This window comes from Callospermophilus lateralis, chromosome 4 (assembly GCF_048772815.1).
Source record: "Callospermophilus lateralis isolate mCalLat2 chromosome 4, mCalLat2.hap1, whole genome shotgun sequence".
Taxonomy (NCBI): Eukaryota; Metazoa; Chordata; class Mammalia; order Rodentia; family Sciuridae; genus Callospermophilus; species Callospermophilus lateralis.
The window spans coordinates 51,377,100-51,398,656 of record NC_135308.1 but is presented as its reverse complement, the minus strand read 5'-3'; the positions used below and the strand labels follow the sequence as shown (position 1 = coordinate 51,398,656).

Here is a 21,557-nt window from a genome sequence, read left to right as displayed (position 1 = left end):
TTCTTAAATAAAGAGAAAATAACATGGAAATGTGGTAATAAGTTTGAAATATTCAGAGAAAGGGCAGGAAATGGTAGTAGATGTCCTCTGTAAGAAGAAGGAACAAAAGATTGACTGAATATAATAAAACAAAGAAAGGGATGAAGTTGAAACAGAAGATGTTGGCTATGAAGAAGGGAAGATAGAGGGTCAGAACCAAAGTAACTGTAAGATCCAATCAACTCTAACTCACATATACTTGAATCTCACCTAAAAAATATTAAGGCTAAATAATAAACAAGTGCTGCAGAAGAAAGCAACTGATGTGATCATAAAATTATAAGAAAAAAAAATATATATATACATATATTCAACTTATCATACACACATATGCCCACGTACACTTACATAAAATCATGTAATGCAATATAGTAAAATCCACTTTTAGTGTTTACAGACAAACCTCCACAGATTTCAGTTTCACTGCTGTCCATGTGAAATACTGGTTGTCTGTCCTGGAGTGCAGATACTCCTGAGTGCCTGCCACAGTGCCAGCAATAAAGGTACCTTTCTCTCTTGGGATCCAGAGTCTGAATGATCCAGGTATAATTTTATTTGTGCCTATTTTGTTCTTTCTGGTTTAGGTGTCTTCCAGAAGTTTTTTTTTTTTTTTTTTTTTTTTTTTAAGTCAGTTGGCAGACTACCAAATTCCCTGCCACTGCTAGCAATTGTGTCAGGCGCACTGCAGTGGTCCCACACTGGTTGTACATGCTATGGAGCGCCCAGAGATGATTCTTCCAGGTTGTTTTTCCCACAGACTATGGTGAAGCCACTGACGGCGGCAGTGACAGTTTCTCACCAGGTGCATTTGTGAAGTGGGGGCTTTTCCTGTCACACACACACACACACACACACACACACACACACACACACACCCTGGTGACCACAGTGGTGATTTTTCCTGTAGGCGGCCCATGAGGACTGTGGTTACTGTGGCAGGTACTTTCCTCACTGGGCACATGGGCAGAGCCTGTTTACAGTCCTGGTGGCTTTTCACACTGAGTGCTCAGAGCCAAGCATCCACTTTCCTGGCCCAAATGCATTTTCCCTGCCCAGAACATCTGCTGATCCAGGGAAATTAATTTTGGGTTTTGCTTACCCTAAACCACTTCCCTCTATGAACTCTATATCCATTAAAAGCAGCCTTCCTCCCTAATACACAGGTTGCCTCAATCCATTTTTGTTTGTTTGTTTTTTTAATTTCTTGATCCACTGGCCATGCTCTTCCCTTTGTTTGTGCTGCCCCGCTCCTTGACTGGTCCCTAGGATGCTGCTGAAGCTGGCGCTTCTCTAACATTATTCTTACATTCAGGTTTCTGACCTTGTGTATCTCTATAATTTTATTTTTTCTTTAACAGTTCAGTATTTAGGTTCTTTTTTTTTTTTTTTTTTTTTTTTTTTGGTGCTGGGGATTGAACCCAGGGCCTTGTGCATGCAAGGCAAGCACTCTGCCAACTGAGCTCTATTCCCAGCCTCAGTATTTAGTTTTAATGAGTTCCCTTTGGTCACCAACCTCCCTGAGAAGCAGTCTTCTCATTTTGAGTCCTATGCTGAGGAGCGGCACTGCAATTGCTACTGAACTGGTTTTTCACAGGATGTATTTCTTGATACTATGTTGGTCTTGTTCTTCCTTGTCCAAGGGCTGGAGGTGGTACATTAGGTAAAAAGGAGCTCTTTTTAAACCTCCAAATATGTGAGACCTGGTGCATATTTGCTATTGTTGTTTACAGGTGTGGTCTTATCCTACACATGACAGAGCTGGCAGGTAGTCTTTGCTGCAGAAGGGAGGAAGGGTGTTTAAACTCCCAGGTACATGTGACCTACTAACTTTTGAAATTTGTTGTTTGGGCTCTTCTCCATGCCATGGAAGCCTCAGATTACGTAGTGACGCTAGACTTGAAGCCTGAACATGAAGTAATTCAAGACAAGTAGCCCTTCCCAACTCTTCCTTTGGTGACCAGATCAACTCTGTTGGAGGACTGTATTATTAGCTATTTGAACACCACTGCTGGCAATGTAAGCTGTGTTTCTATCTGGGCCAGCATGGTCCAGCCCATTCAGTTTTCCTCTAGGTTACCTGTGATTTGAGAACCAAAGTAGATTTCCCTAAAGGCTGCAGAGGCTGAGTGTCACACTCCCCTGTTCTTTTTTTTTTTTCTTCCTTGACACCTAGGTATTTCTGTGGGTTGAAGCTGTGCTGCCTTAGGGAGAGGAGGCAGGGAACACCATCCAAGCAGAACTATTTCTTATCCTATCAGTGTTTTATTCAGCTCTGAGAAACACACAGTAGACACAGCCCTATTTCTATTGCTTGAGGGGTTTCATCATGGTGTTATTTTCTGTTGGTAGTTGCTAATTTATCAATTGGTGAAGAAGAGTGAAGTTTGGGATTTTTGTACTCAGACATTTTGATGATGCCATTTCAAAAAAATCTGCACTGAATTTTAAAAGCAAGTGCCAAGCCCAGGGTGCCTGTTTAATTTCATCATTCGAAGTTCCCACCAATAATATCTATATTTTTTAAAAAACAGCTTTGTGCATCACATCAACATTTAATGGTACCTTTTTAAATTTTAACTGTCATTTAAGGAATAAATTAATATATATAATTGTAGTTTTAAGTTCAAATCTCCAATAGATAATGATATATGTTTGTCATCTGTATATCTTCTTTAATGGAAAGTTTGTTCACATACATTTCCTAATTGTATCATTTAGATTTTTTAATATTGGATTTTGAGAGAATTTATGTTTTCTAGATACATGTATTTCCTTTAATACATGATTTGCACACATTTTTACAAATTTTGTGATTTGTATTTTTCTCAGACAAAGAGTTTTCAATTTTAATTTTGAGGAGGTATATGTTTTTCTTCTTTAATCATGATTTGTTGTCAAACATATGGATTCTATTAGTTCTAGTTCCTGAAAATTTTCTGTTATGGATTTCTAAAAGGTGTACATTTTGATTTTGGTAAGTTTTAATTAATATTTATAGAGTGGGGAAATTTTAAGTTAACATCTCATATTTTGTCTTTGAATTTCTAATTACTCTAATAAAATATTTTTTAAAAAGTTATTAACCATCCAGTCAATTGTTTTTGCATCTTTGTCAAAAAGTTAATTGGATATACTTGTATTGGTTCCAGTAATCTACATAGTATTCTCTTGACCAATACTCCACTGATTTGATTATTGTAGCTCTATGGTAATTTTTAACAATGGAAAAAGAACATTATTCATATCTTTTAATTGCTGTGTCTATTTAGACTCTTGCCTTTTCATACATACTTAAGAATGAGCTTATTTAGGCTTATAAAATATTTTCCTGTAATTTTTATATAACAATATTAAATATGTACATCTATTTTGGAAGAGCTTATATTTCTACTATTAATGAATCTTCCAATTTATGAAGAAAACATATCTAGCCATTTATTTGTATCTTCTTTGGTTTTCTACTTCAGAATGTTGTAGTTTTTATGAGTTACTCTATACATTTTGAAATTTTGTTTTCTATTCATTTTCTTTAGAGCAATTGTAAATGATGCTGTACTTTCTGTTTTGGTTTCCATTTGTTCATTGTTAATACATCTATATGCAATTGATTTTTTTGTTGTATTAGTAAAATAATTGAATTTACTTTTAGTACTGATGTTTTTGGTAAATTTCTTGAAATTTCCATGTAGAAAATCATGTCATCTTCAAATTCAGATAGTTTCATTTATTGTTTCCAACAAATCACTTTTATTTTTATTGTCCTTTTCATAATATATACCTATATGTTAACTATGAGTTGTGACAATAAATAGCATATCTTCATCACTAATTTCCTAGGGGGAAATATTTTTTTTTACCATTGAGTATGACATTAGTTAATTGAAGGGATTTGTAGATAATTTTTCTGAGTTTAAAGAAATTCTCTTCAATATATAGTTAATGAGATTTTATTTTTGTTATTAGTGATATTATTATAAATACTTTTAGTGTCAATTGATAAAATCATATGATTTTGCCTTTTTGCCTGCTGATACAATGAATTATATGGACTTCTGAATATTAAATGAATCTTGAATATCTTCAATAAATTCTCCTTTCTCTTCATCCATTGTTTTATTATTATTATTTTATTTTATGTTAGTTATCTTTAGTTTTACTTATGTTTTTCAAATGATTGTGCTAATTTATATTCCCACCAGAATGTAGAGAGTTCTGTTTTCTTCACATCCTTACAAACACTTGTTATCTTTAGACATTTTGATAATAGATGTTCTCACTGAAGTAAGGTGATATCTCATGTTTTTGTGTGTGTGTGTGTTTATTTTTGCAAAATCTCCACTACTGATCTATACCTCCAGTCCTCACTGAATTTCATTTTTCTGATGATTCATAATATCAAGCGTTTTCACATATCCATTGGTCACTTATATTTCTTCTTTGTAAAATATTTATATAGGTCTATTTTCCATTTTAAAATTGATTTGATTTTTACTTTGTTGTTGTTGTTGTTGAGTTTTTCATGTTTCTTACCTATTCTGGATATTAATAGTTTTCCAAATGTATAGTTTGCAAGTATTTTCACCTATTTTATAGTTGTCCCTTCACTCCATTGACTGTACAGATCCTTTGGTCATTTTTAAATTACATTGTTTTCTTTCTATTGAATTGAATTTCTTATATATTTTGGATGTTAATACCTTACCAGGTTAAAGAGTTTCAGATATTTTCTCCCAATGTATAGACTACCTTTTTATTCTGGTAATTGTTTCCTCTGCTTTGTAGAAGCCTTTTAGTATGATATAACTCATTTTGTTTATGTTTTCCTTTTGTTGCTTGAGTTTTCATGGACAAATACAAGATATCATTGCTCAGTCCACTGTTATAATTCTCCTATGCTTCCTCTACTATTTTTACAATTTTAGGTCTTGTTTGTTAAGTCTTAATGTATTTCTAGTTGATTTTGAAATATGATTTTAAGATAAAGGCATAATTTCGGTTTTTTGCATGTGAATAGAGTGCATAGAGAAAACAAGGAAGTTACAATAGATTATAGCACATAAACAAAGGTTGAATAAACATAAAAGATTAATATAAAATTTCAATAATATTGAATATTGTTGAAATTTTTATTGTCATTGCTATATATATGTATACAGAAGTATATTGGTTGACATAAATATATAATGATCTTTGGGGCATAGTTACAGAATATTGGAAAACATTCTTACATTTAAATTGACTTATTTATTTTGTAACTAGATTATTTAAATTCCATATTAAAAAAAATTTAAATTAATAGTATTCTCTGATTATTGTTTTTGAAAGAGTTAAAAGGTATCTTCTTTTCAGCTGAAAGGACAGCCCTGCTTATTAAACAATGACATACTATTCAAGAAAAAGAAAATGGGCTCTTCTTTTTAATCAATTTAGATGTTTTTCTACCTCTCTTCATTTTAACTGCCATTATTATTCTCAAAAAATAAATAAAGAAAGAAATATTGGCCCACAACAGGAAACTTAAGTGAAAGGTAATTAAATTTATTAACATATGTATTTACAAATATACTGTGGGAAAAATTTCAATGTAATTTAAAACTATTACAAGTAGGTGCTCCTGGATAGATTCAGTTTGTTTAGAAATATTGAGTGACAGGTCCCAGTATATTCCAATGTTTTCCAGATTTCACACAGTTGGATATCCTTCATGTTCATATAGGCTAAAAACAATCGGAGCTATATAGCAAAACTTCAGTGTGTTTCAGGAAAAAAAAGCCATGTTGGCTACAATTGTTTTAAGAAGTTCAACTTCCTAAACAACTTCATTTTCCTCATATTGACAGTCAAGTTGTGCCAAGAGTATCAACAGAGACAGGGAAGCAAATTTTGTGAACAGAATATGTAGAGGTAAGAAAATAGGTGACAGCATAGAATGAGGAGGAAACAGATGTAGGATACAGTATTTTGCACATAATTAATAGTGGTCTTGTGTTTCTAAAATTATCATTAAGGCGCTTGCATATCTTTTTACTTTATTGTAACACTATTACAAGGGATATTAGCTCAATGAATTATTAGGAAAATGAGAATGCAGCAGGATAATATGTAGGTCTTCTTGTTCCATGATCAAGGAGAATAAACAAATCAAGTAGTTAAAAGTTCAAGGAGGCTGTATAAATATTATAAATATGACGAAATGTTTCTAAATGTAGCTTGGGAGACAGAGGCTTCATGAAGTGTCTTGTTAAAGTGCATTTATACTCCAAATAATCAGTTATTTATATATTTATTTGACAGAAATAGTAAATTGATAATTTATGGGTGTGCATGTATTTTTTTTCTTTTTTCTTTGGAGAACGTTTATCATAGCTATTTTAATGTCTTATCCATCTTCATGTAGATAATATGGAGAAAACTAATGGATGAATTTTTAGTTTTAAATTTAAAAAGTAAGCTTAACTAATTTTTTAAATTAGACTACAACTAGGAAAAAAAACACAAAGAGTAGAATATAATCTCTGTCCATGGGATATGATAAGCAAGGTGGATATTTTTACATATTAACTGAGTAAGTTACACAAATGTAATTATTATATATTCAATTTTGCTGTTATTATTTAAGATTACAGTGGTTCCTTCCCCTGAAAGTAATGCGATCTCTTTTGTATTGATCTATATTGATCTATATTAGAAGAGAGCAATAGTAACAGCAACCAGTCATAGAATTAAAGGTTAACTAAGAAATCAAATTTTTCACATAATATAGCTGTTTACTTTTAATAATGCCTAGCTATGAGAAAGCTATTATTTTTATATTTCACCATCCTGAAACCAGTTTGTGAATATCATATGGTAAAACAAAACTAAGATAAATCATTTGATGTTACTTTTGCATTAAGTAATATTTTTGTAATAATACATGACTTTAAAGAGATATTTTCTTAAAGTATTTATTAACAGTAATACCTCCTTCTCCCTCATTTGAGGCTCTAATTGTAAAGAGATTGTGTCCCCACATTCATATTTTTTTTCTAGACTCCATGAATATTGTTAACCTTATTTTAGAACTGAATAAAGAAAACTAAAGACCTTACGTAATGGCTATTTGTATAGATTTTCAACCAGTTTGGGAGTTGTAGCTTAATTCAATGCATTTAAACTCTGAAGACCACTGTAATCCTGGTACATGTAGTCATGTAGTCTAATGTATTACTGGGTGTGGAGGAATGGCATTTGCCTTGATTTAACTCTACTAGATGTCAGGCAAAATGCAGAAAGACAGTTGGGATGAAATAAATGTTTATATATCTTGTTCAAGAATCTAGTTCATATATGAAAAAAAAAGGTATTTAATATGTTAGTCCTACCACTGGGGCTAAATAGAAACATTCACTAATACAGGTGATGCTTCCTTGGCCCCATGTAAACTGTGATCTAGATATATGTAAAAATATATATATATATATATATAAACATATATATATTTATATATAATATATGTACATATTATATATATATATATAAATAAAAATATAATATATATATTGTGTTTCTAAAATTATCATTAAGGTGCTTGCATATCTTTTTACTTTATTGTAACACTATTACAAGTAATATTAGCTTGATTTAACTATATATATATATATATATATATATATATAGTTAATATATATTACATATATTAACTATATATTACATAATATAATATATATGTATATTTATATTTATATATATCTATTCCTTATTTGTCAAGATAATAAGTTATTAAGTCAACAGCATGTAGGAAATCGCTAGTAATAGTAATTGATATTTCCAGCTTGCTCTTCCTCCACAGTAGATACAACCTATCAGAAAAGTGATATGGTGAAAGGAAATGACAAAAAAAGGAGAATCATGCTTCTTTCCCTCTTTATCCCTACTGAGGAATTTAAACAATTTAAATTTGTTTACAACAACTGAGTTGCTCACAAATGTGCATTTTGTTTCCTTTCCCTTCCTTATGGAAGCCAGGAAACCTCCCATGAACCACAGTCCTCACCCGCAAAGGCCCTCATAGCAAACTGCCCTCCCAAGATGCAGTGAGCCAGGGCCCAGGGCTTGCTCGCGAGGCTTGTGTCTGCCCAACGGTCTTCCTCCGCGGCTGTGCTTCCCTGCTCTGACCAGCCATGTTCCTTCTCTTTGCACTCTTTGCTGAGCTTGGAATGCTGCAGGCCAGCCATGGTAAGCCATACCATGCCAGCTGCCCTGTTCCTTCTCCTTTCGTTCAGAGAAATGCCTGGCTCCTCCTGGGGAAAATTTTCCCTTAGCTCTGATACCTGTCCACACCACTGTGTAGATTCCCTGCTGGTGCTTTTCTCCATATTACCCCTACCCTACCCCCAACCAGGCCAGGTGAACGCAGCACCTTAGCCCTAACTCAGCAGCAGACACCTGCTAGTCTTCCAGGGTCAGCTCACCTTGTGATGGAAGATGCAGGTTGAATGTGCACTGCCCTCAGTTTAATCCTCAGAGTCCTGAAGGAAACAACTTTCAAAGTGATTCTGAAAAGGAATACAAAGATCCTGTAGCACTACAGTATCTAATTGTATCTGAGCCACTTCCAAAGTGTCCTTGAACATCTGCTGCAAGCTCAGCACAAAAAGCGTGGGCACATAAAATTAGCAGTTTTAGACCTCAGGGTGTGCTCTGGTTAAGAACACTTACTTGACTGAGACCATTTCTGATGAAAGGAAAAAAATAAAATACAACAAAAAAGCATGTTCTTACTGCAGATTCTGAAGGAATATTCCTGCACCTCACGGTGCCACAAAAGATAAGCTCAAATGAGAGTGAAGTTTCAGAGAGGAAGGTAAGTGATCAAAAATATTTGTTTTATGTTTAACATTTTAAAGTTAAGTACTCTCTGGTAAAAGAAATTGGAAAAAAAAAAAAAAAGGTTTCCTTCTATAAAAACGAGCAAACAACAAGAATCAGAACAACAACAACAACAACAAACAATTAAATCAAAATAGTTAAAATATTTTATATTACAAACTGGAAATCACTACAAACACTATAGGAGTTTAGATTTCTATGTGGTTAGAATTGTGGGGCCAATATACATTAATCCTCTGAAAATGTTTTCAAAATAAAAAAGTATAGTCCAAAATAAAAGTAAGAAAAATAATTAAAATTCCATTAACTATTTTGGCAATCAGTACTGGAACTTATTATGATTATCACCTACTAATAAATAATTATAATAAAAATAAGTAAAATATATAAGAAGTTACATTTGAGAATCACTTCTCCTTTAGAGAAGTTATAAAATATTTTAATATATTAATTTTATTAATGCTCATAATTGCTTCCAGAGTAGATGTAAAAATACATATGTGGAGGTATATTTGTGAGATATATATATTAAAATATAAATATAAAATATATGTATATATTTATAGTTGTTTTTTAAAAGAAAACAAAAAAGTTGAAGATATCAAAGCTACAAGTATCAAGACTTACAGTCTAATCTTGAATTTCTGCTGAAAAATTTATTACATGTTATTGTCTCCATTTTTTTCTTATTACTCTTGTACAGAGTCACTGCATTACCACTTTAAACTTCTAATTTATTCCTATCAAGAAGTATATAACAGCTATGCAGGACATGGAATGATTTTACTAGTACAAGACCTGAAGTTTTCAATACTTGTCCATATTTTTGGTGTATTTTATACAGAACTGTTGAAGCCATTTTTCCTGTGATAGGGCACATTTTATGTTTTTAGGCTTAATTGAGGTATAATTGATATAAAAATACATATGTCAAAAGTATACAATTCAATGAGTTTGAACAGATATGTACATCTGTGATACAATTATAACAATTAATTAATTGTTATTTAAATGTTATTTAATGTTATTTAATTGTTAGCATTTATCACCTCCCAAACTTTCCTTGTGTACCTCTTTGTGTGTGGTAAGAATATGAGCTATACCCTATTAACAAGTGTTTATGTGCAGTGTAGTTTACTATAGACAACTCTTATGTTGTACAGCATCTCTCTAGAACCATTTCATTTTGAATAACCCTAACTTTATAATCATTGAACAAGAATTCTCTATTTCCCTCTCAAAGTACACCCTGTCAATCATTCGGCTCCCCATTTGTCTTAGTTTGACAATCATAGATAACTCATGTAAGTGGAATCTTGGGTAGTATTTGTAATTCTGTGTCTACTTATTTCACTTAACATAGTGTCATCCAGGTTTATCTATATTGTATAAATATTAGGATTTCCTTCTTCATTAAGGACAAATAATATTTTATTATATGAAGATACTATTTTTTTTCTTTGATTATCTGTCAATAAATATTGGGTTTGATTTCATATCTTGACTGTTGTGAATAATGTTGAAATGTCCAAGGGATGGCAGATAAGTTCTTCAAGGTCCTTTTTCAGTTCTTCCACATATATAGCCATAAATTGCATTGATGGATTATATAGTAGTTGTTATGGTTCATATATGAGGCATCCCATGAAAACCTTTTGTGAAAGGAAATGAGTTAGGGAATGTTCAGAGCTGAAATGATTAGATTATGAGTTCTATGACTTCATTAATAAATTAATTAATTTGATGGATTAATAATTTGATGGTAGGTAGGGTGTGGCTGGAAAAAGTAGGTCCATGGGAACATAGCCTGTCCATGGCCTCCTCCCACTCCCCTTTCCTGGCTACCATGGTATGAGCAGTTTTCTCCACTACACTCTTCTGCTATGATGTTCTGCCTCACTCAAGCCCACAGTGATTGAGTTGGCCTAGGATGGACTGACACATCTGAAATCGTGACCCCCAAATAAACCTTTTTGTCTTCTAAGTTATCCTTGTCAGATATTTTGGTCACAGCAACAGAAAACTAACACAGTAGTTCTATTTTTAATATTTTGAGGTACCTCAGTATTGTTTTTCATAGTGATTTCCCCATTCTTTATTCTTTATTGTGGGGATTCCAGTTTCTTTGCATCCTCACAAAATGGGTTACTTTTTTATTTTTAAATTTTTGATAGTAGCCATTCTAACTGGTTTGAGTTATGTTTCACTGTACCTTTAAGCCTGAATTTCTATGATAATTAGTGACATTAAACATCCTTTCTTATATTAATGATCATTTGTATTATTTTTTACACGGAACTCTATCATCCCTTCATTACCTATTGTCTAATCTAATGAATTTATATTCTTCTCCTCCCTACCCTGACTTGTTGTGGGTTAGCATGCAATATCAGAGAGAACATTTGACCTTTTTTTTTTTTTTGGTATTGTCTTACTTTAGTTAGTATGATAGTTTCCAGATCCATCCATTTACCAGTAAATGTCATAAAGTCATTCTTTTTAAGACTGAGTAATATTCCACTGTGTACATGTGTATATATACCACATTATCTTTACCCATGCCTCTGTTGAAGGGCATATAGGCTGGTTACATAGCTTAGATACTGTGAATTGAGCTGCTGTAAACATTGATGTGGCTGCATCATGGTGCTAGGCTGATTTTAAATCCTTCAGATATATAACAAAGAGTGGGATGAGTAGATCAAATGGTGGTTCCATTCCAGTGTTTTGCAGAATCTTCATATTGCTTTCCAGAGTGGTTGCACCAATTTGTAATCCCACCAGCAATATATAATATATATCTTTTCCCCACATCTTTAACAACATTTATTATTCCTTTATTCTTTACACTTGTCGTTCTGACTGGGATGAGATGAGATCTCAGTGTGGTTTTAATTTGTGCTTATCTAATTGGTAGAGATGTTGAACATTTTAAATATATTTGTTGACCATTCATATTTCTTCTTCTGTGAAGTGCCTGTTCAGTTCCTTTGCCCATTTATTGATAGGGTTGTTTGTTTTTTTGGTGTTAAGTTGTTGTAGGGACAGATGAGGCAAGGCACCAAAGATAGCAGGAAACAGTTTTATTTGGCTGCAGCCAGGTTCCGAGGGAACAGCTTTCACTCTAATCAATCAATGCCCTGAACCCTAAGTTCAGGTAGTTTCAGAATTTTTTACCCAGCATGTAAGGGGAGGGGCTCAAAAGTTCACAGTCTTCAGAAGTTCACATAAAAGCAGTTTTTAATTTCATTGTTCTGGAAATTTAACCCTTCAAGGACAAAACCTGAGAAGGGGAGAGCAGCGTCTCCCCTTTCTTTCCTCCTCCCTACCAGCTGTTACCATGGAGCCCAGTTGGTAACTTCTGTTAGGAATGTAGACATCTCTGTGAAGCCCAGCTCAAGGCCAGAGGCCTTGTTTACATATTTCTAGAAACTACTATACTGGATAAATGTTTGTGAAAAACTAATAAGGGGGTGTCTAGCACCTGGAGTGCTAATTTCTGCCAAGCTAGTGGCCAAGTAAAATAGGGCAACATGAAAATAGGAAGTTTATCTACATTGAACTCTTTTGTAGAGACTCTTTTGCTGACAGTCCTAAAATCAGCCATGGTGAAGATTTCAGAGAAGCCCAGTTAAGGTTTTCTTTGGAGAAAGGGGGTGCCACTATGAAGTTTTTGTGTTCTTATAGGTACTGGAGATTAACCCTCTATCTGAGGCACAGGTGGCAAAGATTTTCTCCCATTCTATAGGCTCTGTCTTCGTGTTCTTGATTGTTTCTTTTGCTATAAAGAAGCTTTTTAGTTTGATCCTGTCCTGCTTTTACTTCATGAACTTTAGGAGTCTTGTTGAGGAAGTCAGTTCCTAAGATAACATAATAGTTTGGGGCCTACATTTTCTTCTAGTAGGTGCTAGAAGAAATGGTCTTGATCTATAATCCATGTTGAGTTCAGTTTTGTGCAGATAGGGGTTCAGTTTTATTCTGCTACATATGGGTTTTCAGTTTTCTCAGCACAATTTGTTGAAGGGGCTATTTTTTCTCCAATGTATGTTTATAGTGTCCTCATCTAGTATGAGATAACTGTATATATATGTGGGTTTGTCTCTGTACCTTCTATTCTGTTCCATTGGTCTTCATATCTGTTTTGGTGCCAATAAATTCTATTATAGAGGTATAACCAAAAATGCCTTTTATGGTTATACCTCTATAATATAATTTAAGGTCTGGAATGGAGATGCCTCCTGATTCACTTTTCTTGCTAAGGATTGTATTAGCTATTCTGGCCTCTTATTTTTCCAAATGAATTCCATGACTACTTCTTCTATTTCTATGAAGAATGTCATTGGAATTTTGATGGTATTTACCTTAAATCTTTATAGTACTTTTGGTAGTATGGTCATTTAGACAATACTAATTCTGCCTATCCAAGAACATGGGAGTTCTTTCTATCTTCTTTGATCTTCTTCAATTTCTTTCTTTAGCACACTGTAGTTTTCATTGTAGAGGTCTTTCCCCTCTTTTGTTAGATTAACTCCCAAGTTTTTTTTTTCCCTGAGGCTATTGTGAATGGGATCATTTTCTTAATTGCTCTTTCAGTTGATTCATCAATGTTATATAGAAACATAATTAATTTGTGGGTGTTAATTTTATATCCTGCTACTTCGATGAATTCATTTGAGTTCAAGGAGGTTTCTGGTAGACCATGGGTCTTCTGTATGTAGAATCATGTTGTAATTGAACAAAGGTAGTTTGAGCTATTCTTTTCACATTTGAATCCTTTAATTTCTTTCTTTGGTGTGATTGCTCTGGATAGAGTTTTACGGATTATGTTAAATAGAAGTGGTGAAAGAGGGAATCCCTGTCTTGTTCCAGTTTTTAGAGTAAATGCTTTCAGGTTTTCTCCATTTAAAATGTTGTAGACCTTGGGTTTAGCATATATAGCTTTTAAAATGTTGAGTCATGTTCCCACTACCCCAGTTTTTCTACTGTTTTGAAAATGAATGAATGCTGTATTTTATCAAATGCATTCTCTGCATCCATTAAGATAATAATTTGATTCTTGTCTTTAAGACTATTGGTTTGATGAATTACATTTATTGATTTCCATATACTGAACCAAACTTGCATTCCTGGGATGAACCCTACTTGATCATGTTGCACTATTATTTCAATATGTTTCCTGTATGTGATTTATGAGTATTAATAATTTTTGCATCTATGTTCATCAGGGATATTAGTCTGAAGTTTTCTTTCCTTGATGTGTCTTTGTCTGATTTTGGTATCAGGTTGATACTAGCTTCATAGAATAAATTTGGAAGGTTTCCCTTCTTTTCTATTTCATGGAATAGTTTGAGTAGGATTGGGGTTATTTCTTCTTTGAGAATCGGGAAGAACTTGGCTGAGAATCCATTGGGTCCTGTGTTTTTCTTTGTTGGTATGCTTTCTATGGTGTCTTTCATTTTATTGCTTGAAATTGATCTGTTTAAATTTTATATTTCCTCCTTGTTCAATTTGGGTAGGACATATTTCTTTATGAATTTGTCTATGTCTTCAAGATCTTCTATTTTATTGGAGTACAAATTTTCAAAATAGTTTCTGAGTTTCCTCTGTATTTCAGTAGTGTTCATGGTTATATTCCTTTTTCATCATAAATTTTAGTACTTTAAAGTTTTTTTTTCCTCTTTAATTTGGTTAGCTTGACTAGGAGTTCATCAATTTTATTTTTTCAAAGAACCAAATTGGTGATTTGTTGTTTTTTGAGTGTGGTGTTTTTTTGTTTTTGTTTTTGGTGTGTGTGTGTGTGTGTGTGTGTGTGTGTGTGTGTTTCAATTTCATTGACTTTGGCTCTGAATTTAATTGTTTTCTGTTTTATGCTGCTTTTGGTGTTTATTTGTTCTTTCTCTAGGGCCAAAGATGCAATGTTAGATTATTTGGTGACTTTGTATTTTTTAAATGAATGAGTACAATTCTGTGAATTTTCTTGTGGCACACACCTATAGTCCCTGTGGCTCAGGAGGTTAAGATAGGAGGATCACAAGTTCAAAGCCAGCCTCAGCAATGGTGAGGCACTAAGCAACTCAGTGAGGCCCTGTCTCTAAATAAAATACAAAAAAGGCCTGGGGATGCGACTCAGTGGTTGAGTGCTCCTGAGTTTCATTACCAGTCCCCCTAGACCCCCTCAAAAAGAACTGCTTTTTGAAAATTTTTAATTTTAATTTGTTATATATGACAACAGGATGCATTACAATTTGTATTACACAAATAGAACACAATTTTTCATATCTATGGTTGTACACAAAGTAGAGTCACATCCTTTGTGTCGTCATACATGTACTTAGGGTAATGATGACCATCACATTCCACCAACTTTTCTACCCCTATGCCTCCTTCCTTCCCCTCCGTCCTTTTTCTTCTTTGCCCTATCTAGAGTTCATTTAATACTCCCATCCCACCACCCCAGCAGTGTATTATGAATCAGCATCCTTAGAGAAATCATTTGGCATTTGGTTTTGGGGGATTGGCTAATTTCACAAGCATTATATTCTCCAGCTCCATCCTTTTACCTGCAAATGCCATGACTTATTCTCTTTTAATGCTGAATAATATTCTATTGTGTATATAGACCACATTTTCTCTATCCATTCATCTACTAAAGGTCATCTAGGTTGTTCCATAGTTTAGCTATTGTGAACTGTGCTTCAATAAACATTGATGTGGCAGTGTCCCTGTTACTACTACTGTCCCTGTTTTTAAGTCTTTTGGGTATAGATTGAGCACTGAGATAGCTGGGTCAAATGGTGGGTCCATTTACAATTTTCCAAGGATTCTCCATATTTCTTTATATATTAACTGCACCAATTGGGAGTCTTATCAGCAATGTGTGAATGTGCCTTTTTCTCCATATCCTCGCCAACACTTATTGTTGTTTGTATGCATAATAGCTTCCAATCTGACTGGAGTAAGATGAAATCTTAGAGTATTTTTGAGTTGCCTTTCTCTAATTGCTAGAGATTTGAACATTGTTTCATGTATTTGTTGATTGATTGTATATCTTCTTCTGAGAAGTATCTGTTCAGTTCCTTGGCCCATTTATTGATTGGGTTATTTGTGTTTTAGGTGTTAAGATTTTTGACTCCTTTATATATTCTAGAGTTAGTGCTCTATTAGACGTGTGTGTTGTAAGAATTTGTTCCCAATTAGTAGGCCCTCTATTCACCTCACTGATTCTTTTTTTTTTTTTGCTGAGAAGAAGCTTTATAGTTTGAATCCACCCATTTATTGATATTAATTCTTGTGCTATAGGAGTTAATAAGTTAAAGAAGTTGAGGCCTAATTTGACATGATGGAGATTTTGGCCTACTTTTTATTGTAATAGATTCAGGGTCTCTGGTTTAATTCCTAGGTCTTTGATCCACTTTGAGTTGAGTTTTGTGCATGGTGAGAGATAGGGGTTTAATTTCATTTTGTTGCATATGGGTTTCCAATTTTCCCAGCACCATTTGTTGAAGAGGCCATCTTTTCTCCAATGTACATTTTTGATGCGTTTGTCAGATATAAGATAACTTTAATTATGTGGGTTAGTCTCTGTGATGTCTATTCTGTACCATTGGTCTACCAGTCTATTTTGGTGCAAATACCATGCTGTTTTTGTTACTATTGCTCTGAGTATAGTTTAAGATCTGGGATAGTGATGCCCCCTGCTTCACTCTTCTTGCTAAGGATTTCTTTAGCTATTCTGGGTCTCTTATTTTTCCAGATGAATTTCATGACTGCTCTTTCTATTTCTATGAGGAATCATATTAAATCTGTATAGTGCTTTTGGTAGTATGGTCATTTTGACAAAATTAATTCTACCTATCCAAAAGCAAGGTAGATCCTTTCATCTTCTAAGGTCTTCTTTGATTTCTTTCTTTAGGGTTCTATAATTTTTATTATATAGATCTTTCACCTCTTTTGTTAAGTTAATTCCCAAGTATTTTATTTTATTTATTTTTTGAGGCTATTGAGAAGGGGACAGTTTTCCTCATTTCCCTCTCAGAGGATTTTTCACTGGTATACAGAAATGCCTTTGATTTACGAGTGTTGATTTTATATTCTGCTACTTTGCTGAATTCATTTACTAGTTCCAGAAGTTTTCTTGTGGAATTTTTTTTGTGTCTTCTAGGTATATAACCATATTGTTGACAAATAGTGCTAATTTTAGTTCTTCTTTACCTATCTGTATTTCTTTCATCTGTCTAATTGCTCTCACCAGTATTTAAAGAACTATGTTAAATAGAAGTGGTGAAAGAGGGCATCCCTGTCTTGTTCCAGCTTTTAGAGGGAATGCTTTCAATTTTTCTCCATTTAGGATGATGTTGGCCTGGGTAGATAGCTTTTACAATATTGAGATATGCTCCTGTTATCTCTAGTTTTTCTAGTGTTTTTAACACAAAGGGGTGCTGTATTTTGTCAAAAGTTTTTCTGCATCTTCTGAAATAATTATATGATTCTTATCTTTAAAGGCTATTGATGTGATGAATTACATTTATTGATTTCCATATGTTAAAACAACATTGCATCCTTGGGAGAATCCCACTTGATCGTGGTGCACTATCTTTTTTGATCTATTTTTCCATTGGTTTGGCCAGAATTTTATTGAGAATTTTTGCATCTATATTCATTAGAGATATTGGTCTGCAGTTTCCTTTTTTTGATGTGTCTTTGCCTGGTTTTGGAATCAGAGTGATATTGGCCTCATAATATGAGTTTGGAACTTCTCCCTCTTTTTCTATTTTCTGAAATAAATTGAAGAGTATTGGTATTACTTCTTATTCAAAGATCTTGTAGAACTCAGCTGTGTATCCATCCAGTTGTGGGTTTTTCTTGGTTTGTAGGCTTCTGATGGTGTTTTCTGTATCATCATTTGAACTTGATCTGTTTAAATTGTGTATATCATCCTGATTCAATTTGGGCAAATAATATGACTCTAGAAATTTGTTGATGCCTTTTATATTTTCTATTTTATTGGAGTATAAGTTTTCAAAATAATTTCTAATTATCTTCTGTATTTCTGTAGTGTCTGTTGTGATATTGACTTTTTCATTACATATGTAAGAAATTTGAGTTTTCTCTCTATTCTTGGTTAGCATGGCTAAGGGTCTGTCAATTTTATTTATTTTTTCAAAGAACCAACTTTTTGTTTTGTCAATTTTTCAATTGTTTCTTTTGTTCAATTTCATTGATTTCAGTTCTGATTTTAATTAGTTCCTGTCTTCTATTGCTTTTGATGTAGATTTTTTGCTCTCCTTTTTCTAGGGCTTTGTGAAGTAATGCTAAGTCATTTATTTGTTGACTTTTTCTTATTTTAAAGAATGAACTCCATGCAATGAACTTTCCTCTTAGAACTGTCTTCATAGTGTCTCCGAGATTTTTATACATTGTATCTGTGTTCTAATTCACCTCTAAAATTTTGTAATCTACTTCTTGATATATTCTGCAATCCATTGTTCATTCAGTAGCATATTATTTAGTCTCCAAGTGTTGGAGTATCTTTTATTTCTTATTTTATCAATTATTTCTAATTTCATTCCATTATTATCTGATAGACTTCATGGTAGTATCTCTACTTTTTTATATTTGCTAAGAGTTGCTTTGGGACATAATATATGGTCTGTTTTAGAGAAGAATCCACATGCTCCTGAGAAGAAAGTGTATTCACTTCTTTAAGGATGAAATATTTTTACATATGCCAGTTAAGTCTAAGTTGAATTCTGTAGTTTCTTTGTTCAGCTTTTGTTTGGAAGATCTATCCAGTGGTGAAATAGGTGTGTTAAAGTCACCCAAAATTATTGTGCTGTGGTGTTTTTGACTCTTGAACTTGAGAATCATTTGTTTGATGAAGGTAGATGCTGAATTATTTGGTGTATAGTTCTCTTCAGCAGTATGTAGTGTCTGTCACTATCACTTTGATTAACTTTAGCTTGAAGTCTACTTTATTTGATATGAGGATGGAAACCCCTGCTTGCTTCCACAGCCCATGTGAGTGGTATGATTTTTCTTAACTTTCAACTGCAGTCTGTGGATGTCTTTTTCTATGAGATGAATCTCTGGAAGGCAGCATATTGTTGGATCTTTTTTTTTTATCCAATCTGCTAGCCTGTGTCTTTTGATTGGTAATTTTAGGCCATTAACATTCAGGTTTATTATTTAGATATGATTTGTATTCCCAGCTAGTTTTGCTTATTTTTGGTAGTTAATTTGACTTGGTTTCTCCTCTAGTTACCTTTTCCTTTTTCATTATAATGTGCCTTGGTGTAAATCTGTTGTAATTTTGTACACTTAGTGTCCTGTTAGCCTCTTGTATTTGGTTTTCCAAATCATTCTTTATGTTTGGGAAGTTTTCTAATATTATTCCTTTGACAAGATTGTGCATTTCTTTGGTTTGAAACTGTGTCTACATTATCTGATGTTAATGTTGTGTCTTCTAAGTGATCTTGTCTTTTGGTAATGATTCTATTCAGTTGTTTTTTCTCTTTTTTTGCGGGGAGGGGTTACTGTTTTCTTCATGTAAAGGATTTCTGTTTTCTTTTTTTCAGAGTCTATCTCTTTCTTGAAGTAATCTTTTGATACCTGTATTTGCTCTCTTATCTCTTTGTTGGAGTGTTCAATTTTTGCCTGTATTTGCTCATTAAGGTCATCCTTTAATTCACAGATCATTTTAATTATTAACCTTCTGAACTCCTTCTCTGATATGTCATCAACTGCACTGTCCATAGGTTCTCTTATTATAGTATCCTGGTTTGTTTGGGGCACTTTCCTCCTTTGTTTTTTCATGTTGTCTTGTGTGTCTTATTTTCTTGCAGTGTGGATCTGAGATATTACAGTTTCTGCCCTATATTCTTGTAGTACCTGTGCATATTGTCTGTTCCTCCCCTTGATGTTGGGCTTCCAGACCTTTCCAGACCCTCAACGTATGCTACTGCAACTAAAAGTGGTAGCGGCAATAGCAGAGTAACTCAAGATAATAGTGGAGGTGCCCCAAGATGGATGCCATGTTTTACAGAGATGGAGCTAAAAGGGTGGGCCTTATACTCTTTTGGGGATTCCTACTCTGAGAAGCAGCTACTTCTGTCCCCTGTCTGTTGTCAAAAAGGTAGGGAATACTGCGTGGGGAAGGCTACGGCAGTGTCTGCATTGTCCCAAGACAGAAGTAGGTTAGGCTTGGGATCACAGGTGGGGGTGGGAAAACTCAGACCTACCCTGGGCCTGGGTCCCATGTATGTTGCTGTGGGCAGATCTGGGTCAGCCTGAGTTCCCACGGTAGTCTGCTGGTATGAAGAGGCAGTGCTGCTAGTGGCAGGATGGACCTGGGCCTACTGTGCAAGAACTGCTTTAATAGTGTTTCAGGGAGGTTGGTATGTTGTGTCATTATTCTCATTTATCTCTTAAGATTTTTTTTTTTTATTTCAGTCTGGATTTCTTCTTCTATCCATTTATTATTCAATAGTATATTATTTAGTCCCTAGTGTTTTATCATTGATTCATTCCATTATGATCTGATAGAATGCAAGGTTTTATCTCTTATTTTTTTATATTTGCTAAGAGTTGCTTTGTGGCCTAAGATATGGTCTATTTTAGAAAATGACCAGTGTATTGCTGAAAAGAAAGTGTATGCAGTAATTGATGGATAAAATAGTCTACACATGTCTGTTAAGTTTAAAGTACTAAATGTATTTTTTAGTCCTATAGCTTCTTTAGGAAGTTTTTAGTTAGTTTTTGTTTGGAAGATCTATCCAGAAATGAGAGAGGCATGTTAAAATCACTCAGTATTATTGTGTTGTGGTCTATTTGATTCTTGAATTTGAGAATTTGTCTGATGTATGTAGATGCTGCATTGTTTGTGGTATAAATATTTATGAATATTATTTATTGTTGTTGTATACTTTCTTTAAGGAATAAAAAAGCCCTTATTTGTCCCTTCTGATCATCTTTGGCTTGAAGTTCACTTTATTTGATATCAGGATAGATATGAGGATAGAAACTCCTCCTTGTTTATGAGATCCATGTGAATGATGTGTTTTTCCCCATTCTTTTATCTCCAGTCTTTGGTTATCTTTACCTTTAAGGTGACTGTCTTGGAGATAGCATATTTTGGGGTCTTGATTTTTAATCCAATCTACTTGTCTATATCTTTGAATTGATGAACTTAGGCTATTTATACTCAATGTTATTTTTGAGTATGATTTTTATTTCCTGGCATTTGATTTGTTTCTGGTTTTAATTTGTATTAGGTAATTTTTGATTGACTATTCTAGTATAGTTCCTCTCTTTGGTGATTTTAAATTTTATTTTTTATTTCTTCTTTCTGAAATATCTTTTGAGTATATTTTGTAGTGCAGGCTTTATAATTGTGAATTCTTTTAACTTTTGTTTAACATGGAAAGTTTTTATTTCATCATCAAATCTGAAGATTAGTTTTGCTGATCATAGTATTCTTGGTTGACATCCATTTTCTATCAGAGCTTGGTATATATTGTTTCAGGACCTCCTAGCTTTTAGGATCTGAGTTGAGAAATCAGCTGAAATACAGATTGGTCTACCTCTAAATGTGACCAGGCATTTTTCACTAGCAGCCTTTAAAATTCTACCCTTTTTTTCTCTATGTTAGG

General features: G+C 33.5%; 1 protein-coding gene across 1 annotated transcript in view; it reads left to right on the top strand.

The window, feature by feature from the left end:
• The first annotated feature begins 8,201 nt into the window (after positions 1 to 8,201).
• LOC143396566 (disintegrin and metalloproteinase domain-containing protein 18-like) overlaps positions 8,202 to 21,557 on the top strand; it is a 34,292-nt gene continuing 20,936 nt past the window's right edge. The window contains exons 1-2 of the mRNA XM_076852478.1: positions 8,202 to 8,256; positions 8,808 to 8,884. Of these exons, the coding sequence (XP_076708593.1) occupies positions 8,202 to 8,256; positions 8,808 to 8,884 (132 nt within the window). The remainder of the gene's footprint in view (positions 8,257 to 8,807; positions 8,885 to 21,557) is intronic.